This window comes from Vulpes vulpes, chromosome 8 (genome assembly GCF_048418805.1).
Source record: "Vulpes vulpes isolate BD-2025 chromosome 8, VulVul3, whole genome shotgun sequence".
Lineage (NCBI taxonomy): Eukaryota > Metazoa > Chordata > Mammalia > Carnivora > Canidae > Vulpes > Vulpes vulpes.
This window is the reverse complement of record NC_132787.1, coordinates 51,917,785-51,927,892: the sequence shown is the minus strand read 5'-3', so window position 1 is coordinate 51,927,892 and position 10,108 is coordinate 51,917,785. Positions and strand designations below refer to the sequence as shown.

The following is a 10,108-nucleotide window of genomic DNA, read 5'->3' as shown; positions in this document are numbered from 1 at the left end:
CTTTGGTTCCTAGTCCCTTCTCTGGTTTCCTCCTACAGTTCCACATTTTTCCTCTTTTCTAGTCTTTTATATTTTTCAAAAAGAGAAAAATCTGCTTGCCACATTTCATATACTCCCCACGAACACATATGGAATTATCTCTTACCGTATTTGTTTTCTACCAAATCTGTTTTGCTTTCTTTCAACCTGTGTTTTAAACAAGCTCTTCTTTTGTCCTAAGATTATTCTATGTGCTTTTTCAGTCCCCTCAGGACTTAGGTAAATGGGCTCTTATAGCTATAATCAGTATGTTTATACCCAAGCTACTGTACAGTGGGGATGTGGCCTCCTTGAATGGGCTAAAAGGATTCCCTTTAACATCTTCTCACGGTGCTTCACATCACTAAAGATGGTCTGGTTAAAGGCTGTGCATCACACAGTAAGTTCCAGTTAATGACATTTATCCCTATATGTGCCCACTCCATCTTATCCCACATACTCCCAACACCTCAGGCCACATGCATATTTCCTTCTCTAACTCTGTTCTCTGACCCTTTCTCTACCAGTTTCTGATTTTCTGAAGTCTGATTTTCACCCTCTCACCTGGAAGACCTCAGGCTGGCCAGGTTGCTGTGCTGATGGCTGTTGAACATGTTGCTCATTAGAACTCGACCGATGATGAGGCTGCTGGCCCTGCCACTGTGGCCAGACACCTACACCCTCTGCTGTTCGTGTCTGGAATTGTCCTGTAGTCTGTCCAGTCTCGGAAGCTAGAAATATAGTAAGGAACAACAACCAACCTTAAGCTACTAACTCCACTGGAGAGGAGAAACTAGCACGTAGATACTTTCAGGGCAGCCCAGGTGGCTCAGCGGTTTAGCGCCACCTTCAACCCAGGGCCTGATCCTGGAGATCCGGTATCGAGTCCCATTTCAGGCTCCCTGCATGGAACCTGCTTCTCTCTCGGCCTGTGTCTCTGCCTTTCTCTCTATCTCTCTCTCTCTGCGTCTCTCATGAAAAAAGAAAAATATCTTTTTTTTTTTTTAAAAAAAAAAGATACTTTCTACTCCTCTCTGTTAATCAATGCCTCCTCAATTCCAAAACCTGGCCCAAATTAATTTCTCTTATTTGCATAGCCTTTCCAAAGAGTCCTTTGATCATTTAGATGAAATTTGCTTATCATTTAATATATAATACCTTATGCACTTTTTAAATACGCCTTTTTCTTTTTCTTTTTCTTTTTTTTTAATAAGCCTTTTTCATGTGGGTAAATTTTAAATTCCAGGGCAGCCCGAGTGGCTCAGCGGTTTAGCGCTGCTGATCCTGGAGACCTGGGATCGAGTCCCACATCGGGCTCCCTACATGGAGCGTGCTTCTCCCTCTGCCTGTGTCTCTGCCTCTCTCTTTCTCTCTGTGTCTCTCATGAATAAATAAAATCTTTTTAATAATTAATTAATTAATTAATTAATTTTAAATTCCAAATGGACTGTCACTTTGCATTTCTCCACAATTAGATCAGTGTACCCAGGACCCAAGCAAACTATTTTAACTACTAAATCCTTTCTGTTTAGTGGTGTCACTTTCCTGTTACCCTCCTTTCTAATCTGAAACTCACCAAAGTTGGATCCACGACTGGTGAGATTAGGATAGGCAGCAGCACCAGGTGATGCAGTAGAAGCACCAGAAAGGGACATGGGGCTGAAGGAGGACGGAGTCTGAAAGTTGCCCACACCAAATTGGGAAGAACGAGTCTTGGCTGTAGCCTGAGCAGCCACCTGCTGAAAGAGAAAGGGATAGAGAACAACAAATGGAACATTAACATTATTGGACATGCCATTCCTATGAGTCAACCATCTGTCAATCAATGGATTCTTCTGAGCCAAGCTCATCATTTATTTCTTACTATTTCTTCTAATTAATGCCAATCTCCTTCGACACTACCTTTAGGCAGGTATAACAAAGTGTAAAAGCAAAGAACTATGAGATTAATAAACTATATACATCTAGAGTCGTAAGAAATTTTTCCAGTTTTTATTTTCCTTTTATGCTTTTGAGATATATTGCATATAACAATTTTGGAGTGTGCTTTTTGGTTTGGGCTTCTTTATTTAAAATAATGGGACGCCTGGGTGGCTCAGTGGTTGAGCGTCTGCCTTTGGCTCAGGTAGCAATCCTGGAGTCCAGGGATCGAGTCCCACATCGGGCTCCCTGCGTGGAGCCTGCTTCTTCTTCTGGCTGTGTCTCTGCCTCTCTCTGTCTCTCAGGAATAAATAAAATCTTTTAAAAATAAACAAAATATTACTGTGCAATATAAGCATATATTAATATATGAAAAAATATTAGCTTTAAACAGTACAAAATAGAAACTCAGAATTGACTCCAAAACAAATCAGTAAATCAAATCTGTTTAATGTGTTACAGGTGAGCAATTCTGAATAAATGCGACTATGTGAGAACCAGACTCTGAGATTTGGGGATTATTTGTTTTTAATTATCTAGCTACTCCCAATAAAGAGAAAAATTGGAAGGTAGGGGGTGGGGGTTGAGAAGATATCTAGATAGATGACAATAGAAAAAAGCCAAACCAACCAAAAACTAGTATACGGGGGACAAACAGAAGAAGAAGCTTTACCTGGGCAGAGAATCCTGGGCGGGTGCTAGGGGTCCAAGTGGGGGCTGCTCCCTGGGGGGCGTTGGAGTGGCGGGAAATCTGGGCCAACATCTGCCCTGCAGAAGCTGATGGCTGGACGATGGTTACAGGAGGGGCCAGACCACTATTTCTAGAGTGAACAAATAGTGCAGTACAAGATTAAAAGGATGGGTTTACCACAAAATCTAGGAATCACAGGACAATCTAATGCTATTCCTAGGTCCCCCTGACTTCCCTGGGGTTAAGGAAAACTTGGTAACAGAATTTGGAAAAAATGAGAAAAACTGACAGTCACAGACCAATCAGGACACACAGAGATGGAACCTATAACATAGCAACAGGACAGATGCAAAGAAATAGGAGGAAGAAAAGCAGCTTGCCTCATCTTAAGTCTTACAAGTTCTACTGCTTTGTCTGAAATAATCAGAGAAAGCTAGGGAAGAATAAAACTTGGATTTAGCAACTGAATGCCTCAGTTGCCCTGTAAAGCAGCACATACATAAGGGGCTCACCTGAAATTCTCTGCCGGCCGGGGGGTAGGAGGGAATGTGTTGCCCTGTGAGAATAGCTGTTGGGTGGCAGGGACAGTGCTGGAGGAGATGCCTTTACTCTGATCTGTGGACCAAAAGGAGGTGGGGGGAGGGCCAGTCAAGGGGCTGTAGTACATTAGTTCAGCAAGTTCCTATTTTCTCATGAGGTATTATGATTAAGTGGAAGGATGTTGGGCAACAGCAGGCACATCAATAAGTGGTCTAAATGAAAATTTAAAAGGAGAATACGGAAGAAACACACCTGCATTAATGCTGGAGTAGATTTCTGAAAATCTTGGATCTCTATCCTGGGCAAACAGACCATCTGTCTTCTCGAGGGGCTTGCTGTGTTCTGGCCCTGTGGTTGTCACAGGCTGAACAGAAACCTGTATGTTACAATGATAAAAATACCATGAAAGATTTAACACGACAATTCAACAACCATAACATTCACATAAAGATATACATACACTCTAAATGGCCCTGGAGGACATTTCTTAAGGATATGCTCATAGTCCTCTTAAAAGATGACACACTTACCTGGGAATGATTGAAGCCAGCCAGTCCATCTCTTGCTGATACCACATCCAACTCTGTTTGCTGTTGCTGTTGCCTATATGTTAAAGACCAGTGAGGAGAGAAAGATTTTTTTTAATGTGGGGGAAGGGCTTAAAATAAACAAACAAATGGGATTGCAGATACCTATTCCCCACGGTGAGTCACTGATGAATGAATGATTCTTCTATTGTTTCTCACCTGGATGCCAACTGCCCTGAGCTCATCTCCAGGGGTAAATTAGCTGTGGGACCTAGCTGTGGTCTCTGGATTGTGTTGGACAGTGCAGGCCTTGGTTCCTGGCTGGAGTTCCTGGGAAAATGAAGAGCAGACAGAACAGACGGGGAAAAAAGGATCTAGCACTGTTTGTACAGAAAGCTGCATAGATTCACCTGTAGGTGAGGCAATAACTAATAAATTCCCCTTTGAAATCTAATCCTTTAAGTAACCTATGACTTGGGATCCCTGGGTGGCGCAGCGGTTTAGCGCCTGCCTTTGGCCCAGGGCGTGATCCTGGAGACCTGGGATCGAGTCCCACATCGGGCTCCCGGCGCATGGAGCCTGCTTCTCCCTCTGCCTATGTCTCTGCCTCTCTCTCTCTCTCTCTCTGTGTGACTATCATAAATAAATAAAAAATTAAAAAAAAAAAATTAAAAAAAAAAAGTAACCTATGACTTCAAATTCAGCAAATATTTCATACCATGGACAATGAGGTACAAACAAAAACTATGTCCTGTGGCGCAAGAATTTATCCTGTATAGGGTCTAACTCCTAGGTACTCAATACCTAGTTGGTATATATGTGTGTATCCATATACTGGGGTTTTAAAAAGCATAAGTAAAAAAAAAGTAAAAAAAAAAAAATCAAAAAAAAAAAAAATAAATAAAAAGCATAAGTAAAAAAAACTAACAGTACATACACAAACATTAACAAAGACTCTTTGCGTAGTGAAAATTTGTTCCCTTCTCTTTATAGTTTTCCATACTTTTTTTTTTTTTTTTTAAGATTTTGTCCATTTATTCATGAGAGACACAGAGAGAGAGGCAGAGACACAGGCAGAGAGAGAAACAGGCTAGGATCCTCACAGGGAGCCGGATGTGCACTCGGATCCCAGGACACCGGGATCACGCCCCAAGTCAAAGGCAGATGCTCAACTGCTGAGCCACCCAGTCCTCCCTATAGTTTTCTATACTTTCCAAATTTTCTGTAAAAAATATTTATTTAAAAAATTTTAAGAATTAAATTGTGGTGGAAAAATGGTACATAAAAATGTGAACATTATTTACAAAAACAAGTTCTAAAAGTACTTAAAATTTCAAAATTTAAACAAAATGGAAACACAAAACAATGGTTATTCTATAATATAAAGATGCAAAAACACTACACTGCCAATGACCTAATGAGTCCTAAATAAGTACAATTTCTAACTCAATCCACTCTGCTATACTAATTAGAAAAGAATTAAACTTTAATAGCCCTAAAAGTAGAAGGACACAGACTCAATGTTGTTACCAGGTTACTACTTATACTTGATAATCATTTCTAAGCAGATCTTCAAGAGATAGGCTCAGGGCTAATTCTATATATATAGATTAAATGGGAAAAAAACAATCTGACAATTGACATCTACTGGAATGGGTATAATAAAAGAGACAGTAAAAATGTGAAGGAATTCGAACACTAATTACATTGCTGATGGTAGTGTAAAGGATACTGAAGCTTTGGGAAGAGTTTTGCAGTTCCTCAAAAGATTAAACACAGAGTTGCCATGTAACCCAGCAATTCCACTCCTAGGTATATACCCAAGAAAATAAAAACATATCCACATAAACACTGGTATATAAATGTCCATAGCTGTGTTCCAAATAGTCAAAAAGTAGAAATAATCCAATGTCCATCAATTAATGAATGGATAAACTAAATGTATCCCTGGACAAAGGAATATTATTTGGCAATCAAAAAAAGTACAAATAAATGCTACAACAGAGATAACCCTTAAAATATTACACTAAGCAAAAGAGGTCGGTTACAAGGACTCATATATTGTTATGATTCCATTCATATAAAATATCTAGAATAGACAAATTTAGAGAGACAGAAAATAGATTAGTTGTCACACAGGGCTTGGGGAGTAGGGAGGATGACTATTAATGAATACAGAATTTCTTTTGGGGGCAATGAGCATGTACTGAAATTAGATTGTGGTAATAGTTGTACAACCCTGTGACATACTAAAAAAATTATATACTTTAAATAGGTGCACTACCATGGTATATGCAACCTATCACAAAATCAATAAAACTAGTTTTTACAAAGCTGAGAAGGAAAAGCCCAAACAGAAAGGAATCAAGGAACAGAACAGATATAGTTATGCTCAAAAGCAAAGCAAACTACAGTCTATAGGCCAAATTCAGTCCACTGCCTGTTTTTGTAAATAAAAGTTTGTTGGAACATAGCTATCTTTATTCATTTCATTTGTCTAGGACTCTTTTCATGTTATAATAGCAGAGTTGAGTAATTTCAATAGAGACCATATGCCCCCACAAAGCTAATATAATTACTACCTTGGCCTTTTACGAAAAGAGTTTGCAGATACCTGCTCTAGGGGAAAATTCTACCAGGATAAAGCAACGAACTTGTATATAAAACAATATCCTTTCTAGAAAGAGTTTAAGCATAAAATTGAAATACGAACCCTTCACATCTCAGAACTTACTCTCTAAAGTAGTTTGTTAAAAATCTTATTGTGTAGTAAACTGCCAAGATGAGGGACTTCAAACTAATGGTGTTTACCACTACAAAGGCAGAAGAGTAGCAGACAGCTTGATGGCTAAGCAGACTTGGCCCATGAGAAATCCCAACACTGGAAAAAGCCTTTATGGTACATACTTCACATTGGTGTTGGTACAGATGATATACTCAATTTCATCTGAGTAAGGGTTCTGGAAAGTAAAGGAGCTGGTTCTCATCCAGAGCCATTCTCGGTTCTTAGACCGAAACCGGAACATGACAGACAGCACCTGGCCTTTTAACTTCACCACCTGAAAAAGTTTTCAAGTTATCAGTGAAACCCACAAAAAATTTTCTTTAGAATTTTTTTTCAATTCCCCATTTCTACCACCCTAAGATTCATGTGTTACAGTCCTTGAAGTACCAGTCTCTTTCAACATTACTGACAAAACAACAGGGGGAGTGAAAGCTAAGTGCTAAATAACAAGAAGGTATATTTATAATTCTTCCTAGAGTCTCAAATAGCTATTTGATCACATACAGGAGTAACAATTTTTTTTCCAGAATAAAGACTGTTTCCCCACTTCGCTTGGGAAGTCCCTTAAAGATATGTTGATCTAGCTTTACAAGTCTAAAGTAGAAATTTGTACTTTGATATTGAAATAGCTTACATGTTGCTCTTCAATCCTAGGTCTTCCCCTAAGCCTGAGAATTTGTTTTCACAGCACCCATGTAGGTTTCTATAAATAAAACTAAGTTGGCTTTAGTTTTGTTTTGCTTTTGTTTTTTAAAAGAAAATCATCTTAGATTTTAGTTTCTAGTTTTATGAAATAGAAAATTATCTTTTGACCTTTCCTCCCTAACAAAAAAATAGTATGAGCAGCTATTATTTATTTTGTAGTTACTATATGTCAAGCATTGGACTACGTGCTTTTATTTTTTTTTTTCAGAACACCAACACTTAACATGATAAAGGAGTGAGATGTGAACATTTGAATTTTTTTTTAAAGATTTTATTTACTTCTTCATGAGAGGCACACAGAGAGAGGCAGAGACACAGGCAGAGGGTGAAGCAGGCTCCAGGCAGGGAGCCTGATGTGGGACTCCATCCTGGGACTCCAGGATCACACCCCAAGCCAAAGGCAGACGCTCAACTGCTGAGCTACCCAGGCCTCCCTGAATATTTGAATTTAAACAATAGTAATCATTCTTTAATTTTTGCATGTGCTCACTTGTAATATATACAGAATTAATATAATTACATTGGTACACAACTATGTACTGGATTTGAAAACCTGCTTACTGAGGTATATATCTATTCTAATGAAGCGTTAAGTCCAGTGCTCCAAAATACCTACACTTTTTAAGAAAAAGCGGTAACACTTATGTTTAAGCTGCTAATGGTGGAAATAACTGCTGACATTAAAGCTGACTGAGAAATAATTACAGCAGAAAATGGGACACACTTCACTTTGCAATAATAAAATGGCACATTTTATATATACATATACACACATACCTTTCACAAATCAAGTGTGAAATACAGCACTGCAGTAACCATAACAGACAGAAAACAAGCTTTGTTGGATATAACTAAATTTATTACTGAGAAAGAAATATAAATTCAACTAGACTTAAGAAATATCAAAATCAGGAAATCAGCATCTAAAGGCTGGAGACCACACATTAAAAAGCACCCTTATCTAAGTACCCTAAAATCACAGTAGCAACTAATGTCAGAATAATAACCTTGAGATTATGTAGAGGGTTATAGGAGTCATTAAAGCTATTTTGTTTTTGTTTTTTTTTAATTTTTTTTAATTTTTTTTTATTTTTATTTTTTTATGATAGTCACACAGAGAGAGAGAGAGAGAGAGAGAGAGAGAGAGAGAGGCAGAGACATAGGCAGAGGGAGAAGCAGGCTCCATACACCGGGAGCCCGATGTGGGATTCGATCCCGGGTCTCCAGGATCACGCCCTGAAAGGCAGGCGCCAAACCGCTGCGCCACCCAGGGATCCCCAAAGCTATTTTGGAATAAACATTTTCTGGAAGTGATAAAATGATGCTCTGTGACCCAAAGTTGTCAGAATTAGGAATTTCAAGGATTTAAAATATACTGTATAATCTCTTCTCACACTGCTGAAGGTCCATGTCATGTCCTTAGTTTTGAATGGATTCAACAGAAGTCAGAATAGTTTTTCAGAAAAAAAAAAAAAAAAAAAAAAATAGTTTTTCAGAATGGTTTTCCTGAATCCACACATATACAAAATGTGGTTCTTCTATGAGGTGCAGGTGAGCACATGGAATGGTAATGCTGAGGGTTCAGGTGACAGGCATTTTACCGCCATCATCTGATTTTCTCTAGAAGCTGGGCTATGTGCTCTAAACATATTGTCTTATTTAATCTTCCTAACAACACTCTGAATTTAAGTACTGCTATTATATCTATTGAATATGTTAGAACACTACTGAGGCTCAAAGAGGGAAATTAGCTAATATAAAAAATTGCTTCCTAAAGTCAAACCTGTACTGAAATTAAATTCACCAGATATTTTCTGAAAAAAAAAAAAAAAAAAAAAAAAATTCACCAGATATTTTCTGAATCTAGTGCCTGAAAATAACAGTTTATCCTCGGCTTTTTGGCTAAGATCAAGTGTAGTATCTGTTCATATCAGTTTAATATCTGATATGTCCTCTATCCAAGGACAATATATTAAATGGATTTTTGGAGCAGGGAGATGGAATATAAGTTTGTTCTGTATACTCCATGCATCAACCTTGTATTATAATACCTCCAGGAATGGTGCTCCCACCTCAGGGGGAATACTTAGATGTCTAAGGTCAACTTGTGCTACAGGGGGAATATATCATGTGGGACTGTATGCACTGGAATGTTTCTGCCTCCAACTAAGTGAGTGGGTGGCTTATGTCCAGCCTCCTGGAGGGGGAAGTGTATATTATATGCACCATGATCTTCTTACACTATATGAGGAGCATAAGTAGAAATATGATTATGCCAATGGTGGAAATGGTGTTTTTTCTTTTTTCCTTTCTTTTCATTTCTGTCTTCAGTGATTTTGTCTCCTAAGATTTGCTTCCTTGCACTTAAGTTGACTATTTTTTTAGTGTCTTAAAGATTGATTGATTGATTGATTGATTGATCCATCCATTCCTGGGTGGCACAGCAGTTTAGCGCCTGCCTTTGGTCCAGGGCGCGATCCTGGAGACCCGGGATCGAGTCCCGCATCGGGCTCCCAGTGCATGGAGCCTGCTTCTCCCTCTGCCTGTGTCTCTGTCTCTCTCTCTCTCTCTCTCTCTCTCTCTCTGTGACTATCATAAATAAATAAAAATTAAAAAAATAAATAAATAAAAATTAAAAAAAAAAAGTCAGCTTACAATTAGGGGTTAATTCTTGCTTTTGGCTTCCTGAGCAATGCCATGGAGGATCACAAGAACAAGCACCTTATGTAAATGGCAAAAGGGAAGCCAAGAAGAAAGTGGTTGATCCATTTTCTAAGGAAAACAGGTATGATGTGAAGGCATGAGCTATGTTCAATATAAGAAATATTGGGAAAAGAAAAGGAATATTGGAAAAACACTAGTCATAAGAAACTAACTAAGGAACTCAAATCATATCTGATGGCTTCATGGTCATATTTTTGA

General features: G+C 38.5%; 1 protein-coding gene and 1 non-coding gene across 14 annotated transcripts in view; one reads left to right on the top strand and one right to left on the bottom strand.

The window, feature by feature from the left end:
• The window catches only part of ARNT (aryl hydrocarbon receptor nuclear translocator), a 70,955-nt gene that overhangs the window by 2,214 nt on the left and 58,633 nt on the right, over positions 1 to 10,108 (bottom strand). For 7 of the 13 annotated variants that reach the window (XM_025983135.2, XM_025983139.2, XM_072766619.1 and 4 more), the window contains 8 exons: positions 6,604 to 6,755; positions 3,916 to 4,026; positions 3,700 to 3,772; positions 3,422 to 3,545; positions 3,142 to 3,244; positions 2,612 to 2,759; positions 1,595 to 1,757; positions 583 to 749 (listed from right to left, as the gene is read on the bottom strand). In XM_025983135.2, coding sequence (XP_025838920.1) covers positions 583 to 749; positions 1,595 to 1,757; positions 2,612 to 2,759; positions 3,142 to 3,244; positions 3,422 to 3,545; positions 3,700 to 3,772; positions 3,916 to 4,026; positions 6,604 to 6,755 — 1,041 coding nt within the window. The remainder of the gene's footprint in view (positions 1 to 582; positions 750 to 1,594; positions 1,758 to 2,611; positions 2,760 to 3,141; positions 3,245 to 3,421; positions 3,546 to 3,699; positions 3,773 to 3,915; positions 4,027 to 6,603; positions 6,756 to 10,108) is intronic. The other 6 variants (XM_025983140.2, XM_025983136.2, XM_072766621.1 and 3 more) reach the window with 1 other exon arrangement.
• Positions 9,069 to 9,259, top strand: LOC112907797 (U2 spliceosomal RNA). The gene has a single exon (XR_003232819.1). It is a non-coding gene; the product is annotated as a U2 spliceosomal RNA (small nuclear RNA).